The sequence below is a fragment of the Protopterus annectens genome, chromosome 7.part0 (assembly GCF_019279795.1).
Source record: "Protopterus annectens isolate FY-2018-M chromosome 7.part0, PAN1.0, whole genome shotgun sequence".
NCBI lineage: Eukaryota > Metazoa > Chordata > Ceratodontiformes > Protopteridae > Protopterus > Protopterus annectens.
Window position 1 is genome coordinate 301,765,082 of NC_056739.1, and position 18,623 is coordinate 301,783,704.

The window sequence follows — 18,623 nt, forward strand, 5'->3', positions numbered from 1 at the left end:
AATGCTGTTATTCTAGTAACTTTCTAAGTCTATAAGAACAATATTTATAATCTTGAGGCCTTTGTCCTCCCATTATTTTAGGCTTTGTCCAGATTTCTTGTGCTAAGAAGTTGAGAGGTATGGTATGTAATGCCCTAGTTGGGGGGGGGGGGTGGCAGGTTAGTCTATTAACTTGATCAGCCTTGACCCTGTAACTTGATTACAGGAAGCAAGAGCCTGAATCCTCTACACCACCTATCAGACTGTTGAAAGAATTGTTAGCTTTACTGGAGACAAGAGACTGAATCCTCTACACCAACTACCAGACTACTGATGGAATTCTAACATTCAGTGGAGACAGGAGCCTGAATCCTGTACACCAATTACCAAACTGCTGACAGAATTGCTAGTTTGAGTTTCAGTACATTTCCAGGGAATTATGAGTTTCAGTGCACTTTGAAGAGATTATGAGTTTCAGTGCATTTTCATGGAATTGTGAATTTCAAGCAAAGATATGTTTACTGTTGCTCATGCTTAAGTCTGTTTTCAATATGTAACTAATGGTTTTGCTTAGCAAATGGCAGTCACTGTTTGCGCTGTAGAATTTGAAAGCAGTGTTAATAGCATAATTGCATTTGGTGCAGAAGACTGTGGATTCTACTCTCACATTTTTTTTAATTTCTCCAAATCTTTTGGGTTTCTAATAGCATGACCGGAGTGGACCCCATCCGTAAGTTAAAGTACAATTAAAGTTCATAAAATTAGTATTGTTTCAGTCTTTGTCAGGCAAAACTGCTCTTCGCAACACTTGTAATGTTCCCAGTAATGACTCCTGCATTTCGTACGGAGTTACATGTATTGGTAACCTATCTAAATATGATTGTAGATTCTTTACTACTATTGGAACTGTCTGGCTATCTTTCTTCCACATAGCTCTCATTGCTGCCTGCAAATCCTGATATTTTATGACTTTGTGTCTCTCTCTGTATTCTAGACACTGCAGTCCCTGGGTGTAGTGATTTCAGTGATCATTGCTACTTTAGTCTTCTTTTGAGGACCACTATACCTGGTTTTCTCACATCTATCTTTTGAACTGTTGGTAATGGGTGATCACATGTGATGTGGACTTTATTATTTTCTAGGATGCTTTGTGACTCATGTTTCCAGTGTTTTTCAGCCACTTCAGTACCATAATGTTTGCACAATCCCCAGTGCAATAGTCTTGCCACCTTTAGTGTCATAGATGAATCATTTGCTTAACTTATGCTGATGGAATTAAAAAAAAAAATAAAATGCCTAGGCAACATAGTCTAGCAGTGCCTTACATTAGATGATAAATGCTGTTACAGCTGCTGTTAAGAATTTGACAGAATGACCAATATAATTTGTGACAAGCCTTCAACAAAAGTAATTGCGTTGGAGCTTCTTTCTTTATTTTTTTTCACTTTTAACATGACTTTATCCAAGAGGTAAATAACTACCAGAAATTTTGACTTGCTCTGGCCTGCATCAATATTTAGTTAACAACACACATTTGATTCCAACAGTGATAAAATATAGTTACTTGTTTAATATATTATGTCCTGACAATTGCATTGTAGCACTTTTTGGTACAATCCAACAGTGTCCTTTATTTCATACGAGACTGCATAAAAGCACACAAAGCTTCAAATTATGATATAAGCTGCCTTTCAGGTATCAATGAGGAGCTGATAAAGGTTCTCAATGTTTGAACAGAGATGGGCAAATTAACATCTGATGGTATGGCATATCCTTGACATCATCAGTGTAGAATCACTGTGCAAGACTGTTTTGTGCTGTTTAGGGAAGTTTTTTCCATTCATCAGTTTGTGCAACCATAGAAGTAGTATATATATATATATATATATATATATATATATATATATATATATATATATATATATATATATATATATATATATATATATATATATAAATAAAATATGTCGGGGGTGTGGGAGGGCCTGCCCCTCCCCGCACAAAAATTATTTTTTTTACTCTGCACATGTGGAGTGTAGGTTTATTTTTCTCATAATCACTTGACAGCATTTTTTGAGTGTTCACTTCTTAGTTCTTCTTAAGGGAAGTTATGAACAATGTACGGTTTTTAAACATTTGGCTGTATGGTTAACGTCTTTTGTATTTTCACTTTTTTTCTTGTTAATATTTTATTCCCAGAAGGTAAATAACTGTATGGTATAATCTGAATAATCTGATTTCCAGCCAGCATTATGATTCCGCTGTGGCGACCCCTAACTGGGAAAAGCCAAAAGAAAAACAACATTATGGTTTATCTTTGGCACAAGGATGAAATAGGCATTTGTCTACTCCCTTGACCTTTGTTAATTATATTTTGTGACCTTCGACATCAGGGTCATTTGCTTAAAACTTGAAAAATTAGCACACACATACCCATGGTGTAGAAGAAATCAGAACTGCAGTGTACTACATTTCAACAAATAAAAGTGAGAGTGCTATTAAATATACACCAAGGATGATACTGCAACAACTGAAAATTTACCTTATTCACTTACATCACTCTTGAATTTAGTATATAAAAGTTTCAGGGGTGTGGTGGAAAGCCCCTTGCTAAAGCACTTTAAAAAGCCTTACAGTTAGTTTACTTTCAATTAAGTACTAACTGCTTACTAACTGATTTCTTAGTAACAGTCCTTGACATGTCATTTTTATGTTGTACATTAATAGCTATATAACGTTGCTATATTTTTAAGAATACAACAGTATTGCCTTTGCTTTTTGTGATAACTGTCCTCAGAACAGTTACTCTGAGGCTTTCTTTTTCCTTATTTCTGTTCATATGCTTTGCAAAATTTTCTTACTTCCTTATTATAGCGGCCCCAGTGGTAGCGGCCTACTTATAGGGCTAACATTTGACTTTTCCGCTTTTGTTTGCATTCATATACTGAGTGAAGATGTTATTATTTTGCCCTGTAGTACCTCTCAGCTGCTGAGATTTTTTAGAAAGCCCCTGATTTTTTTGACTCTGATTATACTGTTGCTTTGTCCTGTAAATGTTTACTTTTCTGGTAAATCGTTGAAGATTCCAGTCAATGCATTGCATTGAACTTGCTGAAGCAAGCCTGTTGTTCTGTTAGCTTTTAAGAGCTTAGGGTAATATCTAAAAAATGTCCTGCTTTTGTCCCTTTGTGCCCTTATTCCCAAAATAATGCAACTGAGGTGTAACTGTTTATAGTTTTATCAGTTAAACTTCTTCAGCCGTTTCCTGCTCTATTTTTATATTTAGTTTCAGCGTACCTCTCCACATTCCCTGATATCATACAATGTCCATGATTGTACTGGTTACCATTCCTGTCTTCAAAAAATGTGTGGTTTTCTGCAAGGTCTGGAGGACTGCAGTCACTAAGTAATTAGAGACATTTCAGTTTCCTACTCGTCCTTCTCCAAATGCATGCTACTGCATTTTTAGCAACTTTGGAGCAATTCATTACCTCAGAGCATCAGAACCAACACAAATGCCAAACCATTCAAAAAGATTCCTAAAACAATATCTTAATGACACCTGGCTTTGTTCCTGTACTACTCCGTTAACTAGTTTTAATAGCTTCTGGTCATACTTTTTCTTCTCTGACCACCTCATAATCTATGCTCTCTCTCATGTCTAGATAATCTCTAACCTCATCTTTTTCTATCCAATTCCCCCCCTACAATCCTTTCCTCAGCTTACTTTGAGAAACTACAATGTCTACACTACAATAAGGAATTATATCAGATGACTGTATAATAGAAATGTCAGCTATAATAGCATAGAATGTAACTTTGGTCTACTGTTTGTCTTATATATATTTTTTGTATAATTGTTTTATAAGTTTTGTATAATTTTTTTGTATAAGGTTTTATATAATCTCTGTATGTGGAGCTTTTCTCCCCGGGCCTCCGCTGAAAATGGGTTTTATCCCAGTCGGAACATAAAATTGTACATAAATAGAAGTGAGAGCTTTGGGATCATAGTGGTATCTGTAATCTGCTATACAACCACAGATACATTTCAGTTCTTGCAAAGAATATATAACATATGTAATCCCTGAACTGCATCGCCCAAGACTGCTATCGCTGCATCCACTATAATAAGGAATTACTAACATTTCTATAAGAGTAAACTTCTAGCATCTTGTCTACTAAGTAGGTATTATACATCTCTGTTCCCTTCCTTGTAGCAGTAAATAACTGAAAGTTCTTTTCACATTTTCCTAATAAAATTGAACAGACTTATCTTATGTACTAACCAACACCATGGTACTTACTACCGTGTCTGATGTTGCCTTATAATACTGATTTGTTTTTACACTATCAGCATCTTTTTATGCACATTTAACCATTAGCTAATGAAATGTCTAGTTATGGTTCATACACTTTCCTTAAAACAGTGGCTTTGTAATATTCCTAGATCTCATATTTAGGGAAATGTTTACAGCTATTGGCATGAAATAGGTTGTACCTTTTTCTTTAAGGGAGAAGATAAAATGAATATTTCTTTGTATGGTACTATGTGGATTTGGGGCAATGAAAGCAGAAAAAGATCTGTAAAGCAGTCTTTAGTTTAAAGACGGGTAGCTCTTCAAAGGGTTTGGCTGCACTTTAATGAAAAACTCAGTGATCAGAGATCATAACGTTTAAAAAGGTGTAGCCTGCCAAATGATATATAGTCATTATGTCACACTGATGAAACAAACCAACACCATAACTATTATTCGAATTATGTTAGAATTCAAAGCACAGTGTAGCTGTTGTGGCAATTAGAAAAGAAGGAAATATAAGGAAAAGAGCTCTGTAAATGCAAAGCCTTTTTAGAGCAGCTGGTGATGCATTTAAATCTATGGGGAACTTCTTTCTTTTACCATTTATTTGTGTTTAGAAACAGCACTGAATTCCTTCTGCTCTGACCTCTGATGCTTATATATCTTTGTGTTTTTGCAAGATCTTTATGTTCCAATTGCTGCGTGGGTTGGCGTACTGTCACAGGAGGAAGATTCTGCACCGAGACCTAAAGCCACAAAACCTGCTAATTAATGAAAAAGGCATCTTGAAGCTAGCAGACTTTGGTGAGTGTGCTGCCACGCTTCCTATTGCAACATAAAAGAACATTAAATTCTCTTGAAGCTCCTACTTTAAAGGACATGGTTTTACATTATCCATCTCACAAGACACAGAGCTTGCCTGCTACACACTACATACTACATGAATTGCTACTGTTCTCTTGCTTCCCCCTCTACTTATTAGAAATCGAGTAATAAGCCAGAGGGGAAAAAAAATCAATGTGCAGCAGTGGTAGTCAGTGACAAGATATTTAGTGTTACTCATCTACAAAAAACTAATGTACCTGAGAAAAGATCTTAATGAGAATAGTAGTTTGAAGCTTAGAAAGCAATGCTGATTATAGTAGGGGACTGTCTCTTCTGGTAAGAGTAGCTGTCCTTCCTTTTCCTGTAGTAGCTCCTTAGAAATTACCCCATGTCTCAGCAGGACTGAAAACTTAGGTACTGGTGTTGACATGAAAGCACACTGTGCTAGTGTTCTTAAATTAATATCTGGAGTTTTGTACGCTATGGGATGTGAGGGTCATGAACCTATAGGAATGCTGGCAGCTCAGTGGTCACAGATGACAGCAGGATTAGAACTCCTGAACATTCATGATGATGGTGGGGGAGCCCCATGCATTTTATAGATGATCCTGTAAAATTACAGTAGGTAGAGCTGAGGAAGCCTGATGTATCTGACACCAAACTTCTTTAAAAAGCACTGCTTTCATTACAACCATTGAAGATGAACTGTGGCTCCAGAGGTGACATTTCTATCTGTGATGATATTTACCTGAGTTTATGAATTAATTTATATATCATCTACTTATCCACAGTGAGGAAGGGCTGATTATCACAGAAACAGCATCCTGCAGCTGAAATGAACACCAGTAGAATGGATGGTATAGTCAAACATCCTGTTTTGAACCATAGGGCAGAGATGATGAGTTAGGTATTGAACCTTCTGCTGAAGATATGTTAACATTTGCATATCTAAGGCATTGCATACTATATTCACAGCACTATCAGGAAATTCTACCCAGCAGGGTAATCTGTGGTGGTGCACTGATCCATTATTGCCAAAGCTTTGTAAAGTAACAAACACCTTGCTCCAGTGGGCAACTATATCTTACTTGTGTGAATCTACTTCTGTCTGAAGATGCTGGGCTTTATCAGGTAAGAGTACCCCAGCATACAGATGGTAGTGGGAGAAAATATTGGGGCAATGATGTGGACTGTCTTGATCTGAGTTACTCCATCATTCTGGTCACCCAGACAAAAATGTAAACATTTTATAATCCAGTTAGCTACATAAGACACTGGAGGTATGATTTTTTCAGTACAAGCACAGAGTAAACAACATATAATCATGCACATTATGAATTAATGGCAAACAAGGTGAAGGCTGCAGGAGAGATGTAATGTCAGCCAAGTGGTATGCAGGTGCAGGATGCATTAAGATGTATATAGATATAGTCAGCTCTGGAACTGACCATCAGGGTAGGTCTCTAGCTAATGCAGGTGTAGTGTAGGTGTAGGGATACTCATAAATATCCAGCCAGGTGATTTTAGTTGGATGTTGTGCAACTAAATGAAGGGGTTGCCTCATTGCAGCTGTGACTTGAAAAAATGAAAAACTCTGAAAACTATATAATAGCTGTTCAGTGTATTTTCCTTAGAGACCATGGGTGTTGTGCTGGATAGGGTACTGTCCGTGTATTCTGTAGCTCTAATGGCAGACATCAACCCTCATGTGGGAAATGATTGATGGTTAACTGTTTTTACTGTTATTTACTGGAATAGTGGTACATTGTCTGTAAAAAACATTGTGATCAGATGCAAAGATGTTCCTAAAATGTATTTTGTACTAGGGTACCTTTGGTCAGTCAGATGTCAGTGACTGACAAAAGTAACCACCCCATTTTTATTAAGAAAAATATTCCCTGATGCCAGTACATATGTGACTGGTAAAGACAAAGATTTTAATGGAGAAATTGGGATTATTACTTCTATGTTCTTAGAGTGAGAATATGACCGTGAGTTCTTATTTCAAACAGTTAGGGAAGTACATTCCAAAAGGGAAAATTTTGGTCTCCTTCTTTTCTATGGGTTTCCTAAAAAAAAAAAAGAGAAAAATAAAGCAAAAGGGTGTAAAATAGAGAGCTTTGTTGTACCTTTAAGAAGCATTTCCAAGGAGTGAACATACATATAAATAGAAAGCATGTGCTAGCTTCAGTGCCATTTTGTGAGTGCAGCCAGAGGTGAGCATGTATGAGTGTAATAGCTAGTTTATAAGTTTATCTAAGTTAAAATTGTTCAGCCTCAAGCCTGATGTGTATGCACATAATAAAGCTGCTTGAACAGATCCCATGAAGGTTGGTCTATTTCATCCTGACTGTACAAGCAACATGGCGTCACCACAGGGATTCCAGAGACAGAGCTATGAAGTGCAGGGTTAATAGTGAAGGTAAACTAAGATTGCCAAACACAAAAAAAGGGCCAGAAATGAACAAAAGGTAATAAAAACTTGCACAAACTATTTATTTTTATAAAAAAGATAAAACAGGGTATTACAAGGGCACAAACTGCTTATTAAACAAGCGAGAGGCACAAAAGGTTTATTAATTAAATTAAATGTTTAAAATTAAGATATTTGATAAAACAAGCATCAAAAAAGCTCATAAGGGGTTTGGAATTACCTCAGAATTGCAAAATGAGCATGTTTAAAGCAGAATGGGTGTGTTTAGAGTTGGAACAAGCACAAGAAAAGTATAATGGGCATGAAAAAAGGTTACATGAGCGAAACAAAGGTATTATTGTGCCCTAGAGACTTATTTCACAAAGTTCAGTTATTCAGAGGCTTATTGTGCTATTGGGCATAGTTGCAAATGCTGGCATAAATTTCTGGCATATGTATATGGGTGTGTGTTCGTGCATACTTGCAAAAGCCTTCACTGGTATGTGTTAATATGGCAACCGATTTTGGAAATCCTTGCCACTTGTATTGGATCAGAATGTTGCAGAGAACTGGAGAGTATTTGAGCAAGAGTATGATATTTTATACAAGCAGCTTATTCTGACAAAGATGCATACACGAGGGCATTCATATTGCTAAACCTAGCTGGGTCAGATGCGATTGAAAGAGAGAGTTCATTTGTGTATGCACCAGCAGTATATGATGGAGAAGGTGGAAACTATCATATTGTTGTACAGGCTGAATCAAGGGAAGACCCCAAGTGTTTGAAATGCAAATTCAGGGAAATGTGTAACCCCCAGACAAATATTACATTAGTGAGGCATTTGTTTTACACAAGAGATCAGAAACCAGGGGAAACTTTTGCAGCTTATATTACTGGCCTGAAAAACAAAGCTAAAATGTGTCATTTTAAAAGATGAGTTAATAAAGGACAGGCTTGTGTGTGGTATTAATAGTGCTGCTGTGAGAAAGATTTTGCTTCGTGACAGTGATTTAATGCTAAGCAAAGCTATTGAGATTTTTCAAATCCATGAAGTTACAGAAAGGCGCACAAGTATGCTTGCAAGTGATGAGAATGGTTTCAGCAGGCTTCAGAGCAAATGTAGACAACATGTGGCTAGCAGAAGCAGGTCTAAGCAAATGACACCTGCCACCCCTGCAGGCTCCCCAGGTAAAACCCGTAGTTTTCCACCAGGTTCTAAGAAAAGGACATGGTCAGTGTAGGACAAGGTGAGTCAGCAAAACCCAAATCCAGTTTTATTGTCAACTGTCACAATTGCGGTGCCAATCATAAGTCTAAAAGAGAAAAATGCTTGGCATTTGGTCAGCAATGCCATAAGTGTAAAAAATGGAACCATTTTCATAAAGTTTTGCAAATCAAGTAAACACCACATAGAGTTGTAAAGAAGGGTCACTCAAAAAAAACAAGTTGATCATAAAGAGAGCTGCAGTTCTACTTTCTATAGTGAGTTGACAGCACCTTTGAGAAAGATAATGTGTAAAAATGTTATATGGTCTTGGTTGGCACAGCACCAGAAAGCATTTGATGACCTTAAGCGGAAAATTGCTACCCCACCTACATTAAGATCCTATGATGTCAATAAAAACAATAACTCTTTCCTGTGATGTTTCATAATTTGGTCTTGGCACGGTTATTCTTCAAGAAGGCAGACCAGTAGCCTATGCATCTAGAACACTTACCCAAACTGAAATGCAGTATGCTCAAATTGAGAAATAACTTTTGGCAATAGTATTTGCATGTTCGCAGTTTCATGATTATATATTTGGTTGAGATATTCAGATTGAAAGTGATCACCAACCTCTAGTCACTATTTTAAAGAAGCCTATGTATTCAGCTCCAGAGAGATTACAAATTTCAAATTAAGTACAACTTCAAAATGGTCTGTACAAAAGGCAAACTTCTTTATCTGGCTGATGCCTTATCCAGATCACCCAGAGATACCATGGAACAGCTTAATGCAGAGAATTTTGACTTTGATATCATGAAAGTGTGTAATTTTTCTACCACAAGACTTGATAAGCTGAGAGATCATACAAAGACTGATCCAATTTTGCAAAAGCTCAACCACTACATTAATGTTGGATGGCCACCAAAGCAATCTAGTGTACCACCTGAAGTACAAACTTATTTTCCTTACAGAGATGAACGTTGATGGAAGATGGCATTATTTTCAAAGGTCCTAGAATTATTGTTCCTGCTTCCTTACAACATGAATATATACAGATTTTGCATCCTGGTCACCCAGGTTCTGAATGTACCAAAAGAAGGGCGGGGGGACTAGTATTTTGGCCTTCTGTAGTAAAAGACATTGATAAAGTACTTTTTTCTTGTTCAGTATGTAATAGTATTAAACCACATTTGCAAAAAGAATCACTTCAGCTAAGTCAAGTCCCTGAACTACCTTGGTCAACAGTAGCCACTGATATATTCAAGTGGAACAATCATCATTACTTAGTGTTGGTAGACTCTTATTCCAACTAGTTTGAGATTGATTTACTACCTAATCTAACATCCACTGGTGTTATCACCAAGTTGAAACATCATTTCTCAGTCCATGGTAGTCCACAGAAAGATATTTCTGCCAATGGTACCCAATTTACAGTCAGATGTTTCAGAAATTTGCAAAAGAATGGGACTTTGTGTGTGTTACTAGTAGTCCAGAATATCCACAGTCAAATGGACTAGCTGAATGAGCAGTACAGAGTGCAAAGCAATTACTGGACAAGTCCAAGTGTGATAATGCTGCTGTCTTTTTGAATTTACTCAGTCTCAAAATCATACCCTGTGATGATGTACTTCACTTGCCTGCTCTGAGATTTCTTTCTAGGCAAACCAGAACAACATCGCCTATTAGTTCCAGTTTATTGAGGCCTAAAGCTAAAAGTAACAAAGCAATCAAAGCCCAATTATTCAGAAAGTATTCTTTCCAGAAGTCCACTTATGATAAATCAAGCAGATTTCTTCATCCATTGAAAGGAAGAGAGTGAGGATATAAACTGCAAAAGGTTTTGACTGGATTGGTCAAGTAACAGATATATGGGCCGAGCTGAGATCCTACTTCGTAGAATCAGAGCATGTGGAGTACAAGAGAAGTCGCAGAAATCTTCTTCCTGTATCAGAATCATTATCGCAGCATTGTTTCTGTGATACAGACTCTAGATCTCAGAGCAATCTAGACAATGTTCCTGTTGCAGAATGTGTCTTGACTCCTGCTTCCATTTCTGATGATGTTCCTGATGTACCCAAAGTTGAACATTCAGCAGAGAAAATCCCACTTGCTAAACCTAACTCTAATTTCTATGTCACACGATTTGGTCATATTTCCAGACCTAGTGTGAAATGCACAGCAACCTGGATGTAGTTGTACATATGTATCTAGTTTTGTTTGACTGTGTGACAAAGAATCATTTGTGTCAACTGCATGTCAATTAATGTCGTCAATATTGCATGACTCATTTCTCAAAGAGGGAGGATGTAGAATAGTGTGTGTGTGTGTGTTGTACCTTTAAGAAGCATTTCCAAGGATTGAACATGCATATAAATAGGAAGCATGTGTTAGCTTCAATGGCATTTTGAGAGTGCAGTCAGAGAGTGAGCATGTGAGTGTAATTGCTAGTTTGTTTATAAGTTTATCTAAGTTAAAGTTATTAAGCCTCAATCCTGATGTGTTTTGACATAAAGCTGCTTGAGCAGAACCCACAAAGGCTTGTCTGTTTCATCCTGACTGGACAAGTGACACAGGATGTACAGTAAACAATCTAGTTGTACACAATTCGGCACCTAGATTTTGTTTAGATATGTCAGTTGACAGCTTTGTGGTGAGGAATACTTTACAGAACAATTGGAAAATTATCACTGAAAATGGCAACATACTTAAAATGGTGGGGAAAAATCCGGCTTTTATATATAACAAAAAACATAGCATTAAATACTTCTTGTAGAATGATCATAATAGAATATCTTCATTAGTTACTCAAAAAAGTGTTGTAACATACAAATGTAGTGAGTATTGTGTCTGTAAATACATTTGCGAAGGGCCTTGTATAGAGTTACAACACTTGCAGTACAGAAAAGGGTGAGGGCTAGCTACACTTATAAAACAAAGGGTATAGTTTATTTAGCTGTCTGTTCAGGTTCCCCAAGCTTCTATGTGAGTATGGTCACTTGAAGCTTAGGAAAAAGGATTAAGGAAGACGTTTATGCCATCAAAATTATTGACAAGAGTAATGGTTTGTATAGACACTCCAGTATATGTGGAAAATTTAAGAAATTTCTTTTTTGTGTTTTGGAATTAATAATGGTGGATAAGAGAGGAGGCAATTTTAAGAGTTTAGTTGAAAAGTGTGAAGCCAGCTGACAAATTAGGCTAGTGGCTGATAAACCCCCTTGCCTAAATGAAACCGTAAATATTAAGTGTTATCTCAGGGATAGAAAACTTGCCATTCAATGAAGGGTTAAGAAATGTGTATATCCCAGTGATCAACTGTTTTATTGTGTTATTGATCAATTGTTTTATTATTTAAATGTATTTTAAACTGATTGGCTGAGTTGATTTTATATATAAAAGGCTGTGGTTTGTATTTGTATTAATGTTTTATGATGAAGTCTTAGAGACGGAAGTGTGAATTAAATTTATATAAGCTAATTTGTTTTTGTTCCTTTGGTGGCTAGCTTATCAGTGTTTTCTTTATTTTATGCTTCAGAACATTGTTGAGCAATGAAAGAAACTCTGAGGATCTCCTGAATCCAGTGGCATAATTCCCTGTGCTGGGGAGGCAGTGCTAGATGCAAGTTGTGGAACTGGATCAGGTTTGGTTGAAGTCAGTTGTCATGAAGCAGTTATGTTGCAATAGAGCTGTAGGTGTGGATGCAGTGTGGCCATAAATGGTGACAATGGACATTGGTAGGGCATTGTGAATAGTATGGCTTTTCAGTGCTACTAGAAGGCTGGCACAGTACATCTGGATTGGCAAACCAAGATCTTAAAGGGGAGGATAGTGATGCCCATTTTCAGAAAGTGTCAAAAGGGTGTATGATAGATGGATCCCATTCTTCTGTCTCTCTGGAAATTGTTTATCAGAGTATTGGAAATAATATGTCATTCACTTAAGTCTGTAATTTAGGAGCAGCAGTGCAGAGTATGTCTTGGTCGTGAAGCTGTAGATGAAGTCTATGTCCTTGCATATGTTTGAAAGGGATCTTGCAAATGCTGCCTTTCATGTGTTTTATGAACCTAAAAAAAAGCATGTGACTATTTACCCTGGAATGTCTTGTGGGAAGTGATGTAACATTATAGGGTCTCAAGTCATTTAGTCCCTGCATTTAAAGAGTGATGTTTATATCCATATTCTCAAATACACCTGGGGTGGACTCAGGGCTCTAGCAAGGATTATGTTTCATCTCCCCTTCTGTTCGTGATTTTCATAGAGAGGATATTGAGAAGCTGCCAAGGTATGCAGAGTAATCCATGTGGACATGAGAATGGCATCTTTGTTGTTTGCAGAGAATGTTGTCCTGTTAGCTTCAAATAATAGTATTCTCCAAGAAACAGAAGAGATTTCCAGCTGAGTGCGAAGCAGCTAGGATGAACTTCAGCACCTGCAAGTCTAGAAGTTGTGGTGATCTCTCAGAAAAAGCATGCATTACCATCTACAGATAAGAGTACAAGTATCTTGTGTGCTTGTTTCCAAGTGAAGGTCGAGTGGATTTGGAAGCAGGCCCCACAGATGGGATGCTGTGGTGGCAGTAATGTATTGCGCAAAGCTAAGCGACAAGTGAGTACTGAGTCATAGGACTAAGCTGTCAGCTTACCAATGAGACCATGAGCACTGCATAGTGACCAAGATGCAAGTCGCAGAAAGGAAGTTTGTCCCAGGATAACTGATTTTATCTTCCATGACTCTGTGAGAAGGTAAGGAGCATGGCAGTCCATGTAGATCTTAGGTAAGGAGCATGCCAGTCCATGTAGATCTTGGGTAAGGAGCATGGCAGTTCATGTAGATCTTAGGTAAGGAGCATGGCAGTTCATGTAGATCTTAGGTAAGGAGCATGCCAGTCCACATAGATCTTGGGTAAGGAGCATGGCAGTTCATGTAGATCTTACGTAAGGAGCATGGCAGTTCATGTAGATCTTACGTAAGGAGCATGGCAGTTCATGTAGATCTTAGGTAAGGAGCATGACAGTTCATGTAGATCTTGGGTAAGGAGCATGCCAGTCCATGTAGATCTTAGGTAAGGAGCATGCCAGTCCACATAGATCTTGGGTAAGGAGCATGGCAGTTCATGTAGATCTTAGGTAAGGAGCATGGCAGTTCATGTAGATCTTAGGTAAGGAGCATGACAGTTCATGTAGATCTTGGGTAAGGAGCATGCCAGTCCATGTAGATCTTGGGTAAAGAGCATGGCAGTCCACATAGATCTTGGGTAAGGAGCATGCCAGTCCACGTAGATCTTGGGTAAGGAGCATGGCAGTTCATGTAGATCCTTGAGTATTTCCACTACTTTTCTATGTGGAGAGGGATCAGTTGAGATGGTTTATGCATTTTGGGAGGATGCCACATGGGCAACTCCAATAGTAGGTATTACAGCCTTGGTCCTGTAGGAGGTGGCAGCTCTGTGGCAGACCCATGATGTATTCGAAAGGATTATAAGTCTCAGCTTACCTGATGTCCCATGGAACTCGCATAGAATGAAGATTGTTGCTGAGGATATCAAAATCATCTTTTCTGCTCTACTTCTGTCACTGTGACCTTGTCCAGCACAAATGGTTCAGAAAATGGATGGATAGAAAGATGGCCTATGTCTTATAATAAATATTCACATGGCTCATAGTTTAATTATTAGAAAGAAAACATTTTGTAAACTCTGCTGTGTGTTAAAAGGAAAAACTGGGATTTAAAAGAACAAAAGATCAGCGTTGAATGCTATATTCCAATTATTTTTACATTTAATTACTGCAGTAAGCACCGATGCACATGAGCTTTTCTCTAGAAAAAGTGCAGTTTAATTGGCTATGGTATTGTTTAGTATAAAGCATTTATAAGCTATCTGAACAATGAAGGTTAAGTTAGTCTTAATTACAGCAAGGAGGCAAACATCCCTAAGCATACCACATACCACTTTGCACAAGAAATCTGGACAAAGCCTAAAATAATGGGATGACAAAGGCCCAAAATAAGGTCAGATTCTAAATGTTGCTCTTATAAACTTAGAAAGATGCTAAAATAAAAGGATTTGTGTTACATTGTATTTTCTAAAAGTTATGAAATCTGAAACTCAAACATGACTTCAGTCCTCAGTGATTTGTCAGAAAAACACACATTTTACGAGAAACAGACCAAAAATATGAGGCAAAAATCTAGACAGTTGAGAGGTATATATCCCTGAGCAGAATGATCCTGTCAAAACACAGAAAGCAATTATAAAATATTTATAATCCACCCTTTTAAAAGGCATTGCATTACATATGTAAAAATGTTTAAAAATATAAAAATATTTCTGAGCTTCGGATCACAGTTGCACAAGGGTGCACATCTTAAATAATTCAGCCAATACAAAAAAAGCTGGATGCATTTTGCCACTTGTGACAAAACATTTACTTAAATGAAAACAAAAGAGGTACTTAACAAATGTTTCTGCATTCACTGTTCTGTGTGTTTTGCTGGAAACTTTCTGGCTGGATCATTCACATATCCACTCAGTGACTGTTTTCTTGGTCTTCACTATTACTTTTCACTCTCATCTAATAATAATAAGCTGCTTTTACAATACAGAAGATTCAGAGCACAAGCCATCATTCACTTACGTAGAATCTGGTGTTTCATTTGATTTGGTTTATTTACATGTGTGTGTCATTGTGCTGAAATGTTTTTTCAGGTGTAATGTGTGCATTTTCTATGATCTTTTCAAAAGGGGTGATTTTTAAATAGCATGTGCACAACCATTGTGCATGATTCATCATACCTTCCTATGGTGGCAAATTATATGTTTGCACTGAGCATAACCCACAGAGATACCCAAATAAATTTTGCAAAACACCATACACCACCAGACTCCAAAATATTCCACTGTTCCCTCACAGAAACCAAATAAAAAGTAAAACACAACATTATTTAATAACTTTACAAGAACTAGCGCTTCTGCATACTGCCTTCTTGATTAAATCACAGTAACTGCAAACATTCAGTTGGTAACAATACTGAGTCCACTGTCTACCAATATAAAAAGGCAAAGGAGGATAGAAAATTCAAGCAAATAAATGAATTCAGTTTCATAATAAATATTTGTTTTTCAATTCATTGTTCATGACAGTAGACTACATAGTATTAAAAATAATGCTTGCTTCTTTCTGTAATAAAATATTAGAAATGTTCAAGAACAAATCTTTATTTCTCCATTTATACTTAATAAAAATCTCAGCTGTTCAAAACTATTACATTCAGAGAAATAAAAGGCTCAGGAGCAGAGCTAATTTCTGAAGCATTTTTACTATCTCCCAGATATTCCAAAACCCATAGTCTAAACTTCCTGGTAGTTTGTCCAATAAATATTTCTCATAAGGACACTTCAGAGCATAAAGAAATGTGCAATTTATAACAGTGTCGTGCGTTAACAAAGTTGCCGTTTATATTATGAATCGCATTGTTCTCTCTTTATCTTCTATTATAACGGGAAGCAAGGCTATGCCTATCCCCTCCATTTATGCTGCAAAAGGCAAACGTCCTTTGTGGGGGCTTCACACAGTCATTGGACGTGCGAGTGTGTAATAGGTCTGACAGGATAGGATCTGCTGAGGCTCTTTACTCAAAAGTAGAAGTAACCTCTTCCAGTAAGATACCGAGACGAAGGTTAAGGTTTTGAGATGGTATTCACAGTTTTTTATGATTTAGGCCTTTGATTTTTTAGTGAGAAAGAATTGCGGTCATTCTAGTTTTGACAAGTGAGTAATAATTGAACCAATGAGAATTCAATACATTTAAACGATTTCTTCATGCTTCTAGATGCCATACATTACAGTGCTATGAAAAAGATTTTCATTACAATAGTGGATACTTGGTAGTCAGAAGACAGTTCGCTGTTGACATTTTCCCAGATCTCTGACTTACGGGCTCAACTCTCAGGGGTGTGTTGTCAATGTGATAGTTACAAGGTTAGTCATAATTGCTAAAGGGCACTATTGTACATTTCTTAGCATTTAGTTTTAGTCCATGGTTTTGACACCAGTTATTTCTTTGAGAAAAGTCCTCTTGAATGATCTCTGTCTCTCCTGGGAAGTCTATGATGGCACCAAGTTTATAATTATCTGAAAACATGGTCAGCCATAAACTTTTAACATTTACTTTAACCTATGAAAAGTAAATACCTAAGATGTATGACCGAAGGGCTGAACCTGGGGGCACACCGCAAGTGACAGGTCATTTGGAAGAGATAAAGCTGTCCACCCTAATTTTATGGGTTCTATATGTGATTCAATTTGCTATCCTATGAGTTACATAAGGATTTACGTTAGCTTAGGAGAGTTTATCTGTGATATCTGAGTGTGGGTTGAAGTTGAATGCTTTTGCAAGGTCTAGATTTGTGGTGCTTATGGTTTTTGCTTAATCCATTTCTTCAGTAACTTTCTAGAAGAGGTTGGCAGGTTATGTAGGCAGGCTCCATCCTTGGTGAATATGAACCATCTTGGAGTGAGAGGTTGTGATTACCTGTGTTTTTATTTATTAATTCTATGATGATCTATTCCATAGGCTTACAGATGAGGCTTTTCAGACTTTTGAGTCTGTAATTGCCTGGGTCTTTTGACTCCCCACCTTTGCACAAAGGGATGACTGTTGCTGTTCTCCATTCATCTAGCATGAAGATTGTTTAAAAGCAGATACTGAATAGCCTTTTTAGGGATTTTGACAAGTCCTGTATCAAGATGGTCAGTATGTCACTTGTTATCCATCCCCATGAAGTAGTGTTTTTGGCATTGGTTATTTGAGGGGAATGTTGATGTGATTGTACGAAGTGGAACTATAGGAAAAGAGAGGAAGAAGTTGCTCTGTACATATTTCAGCAAGGACACTTCAGAGCATAAACAACACTGGACATTGTTTCTGAGGTTTCTACCATAGTTAAGAAGGCTCTGTGGTTGTTCTTTGCCTGGGTGGCTGTTTTAAGTCCTATCTGCTTTTGGTTGATTTGGTCAGGGAGTTCCCTGTATAGTTTAACAAGAAAGTTCTTTAGAGTTACTCATTTTTACATTAAATGATTTTTTTTTTCTTTTATTATAGGACCAGTTTATATTTGGGTTCCACCACAGGGATTTCTTTTTAAATTGGTAAGGTATTTACTTTAGGGGAAAGATGCATCTGTGCAGCTATTTACTTCTCCATGAATTTTGCAGTAAATAATTCTACATATGCAGCAGGTCATCAAGTTGGAAGGGGATTTTGAATTAATCTAGGTCAGCACTCCATTTTAGTAGATTTGCCTTAGCATAATCTCTGAAAACTAAGATATTAGATGATGCTTCTGGCTTTAGTCTTATGGTAAATGTGACTGATTTGTTCTCCAAGTGAGGGAGTAAATTACACTTGATGGGGAGTAATGCTGTCTCATATTGTTATGGAGCAAGTCCAGGATTTTATTGCCCCTTGTTGGGGCGTGGTTTAATTGGTCCAGAGAGTTTGTATTGCTGAAGCCCAGAAATTTCTGAACATAAATGTTTGAGAATGTGCAAAAGGGTATGTTGGGAAGGTGGCCTAATGGTTAAGGTGTTTGCCTTACAAACACAAGGAGCAGGGTTTGAGTCTCACAAGGGATAATTGGCTAGGTTTAAAATGGCTCACAAGGGCAGTTAGCTTAGTACTAATCTATGAACCTATGCTCCAGATGACAGGATGGTAGTTGAAATCTTCCACGAGAATGGTATTTGACTTAGTACAGAGGAACTCCATTCTAATTATGAGGTATGATTTGAAAGAAATATAGAGGGGGTCCCTATGGTTAGTTATAATATGATAAGGGGTTTTGTTTGATAGTAAATTGGATGTGGTAGAGTTCCAGGTCATTATCTTGTCTAAAAAGT

At 37.2% G+C, this 18,623-nt stretch overlaps 1 protein-coding gene across 5 annotated transcripts in view; it reads left to right on the forward strand.

Moving 5' to 3' along the window:
• The window catches only part of CDK18 (cyclin dependent kinase 18), a 1,544,265-nt gene that overhangs the window by 1,370,556 nt on the left and 155,086 nt on the right, over nt 1–18,623 (forward strand). For all 5 annotated transcript variants that reach the window (XM_044076818.1, XM_044076817.1, XM_044076819.1 and 2 more), the window contains one exon: nt 4,958–5,081. In XM_044076818.1, the coding sequence (XP_043932753.1) occupies nt 4,958–5,081 (124 nt within the window). The remainder of the gene's footprint in view (nt 1–4,957; nt 5,082–18,623) is intronic.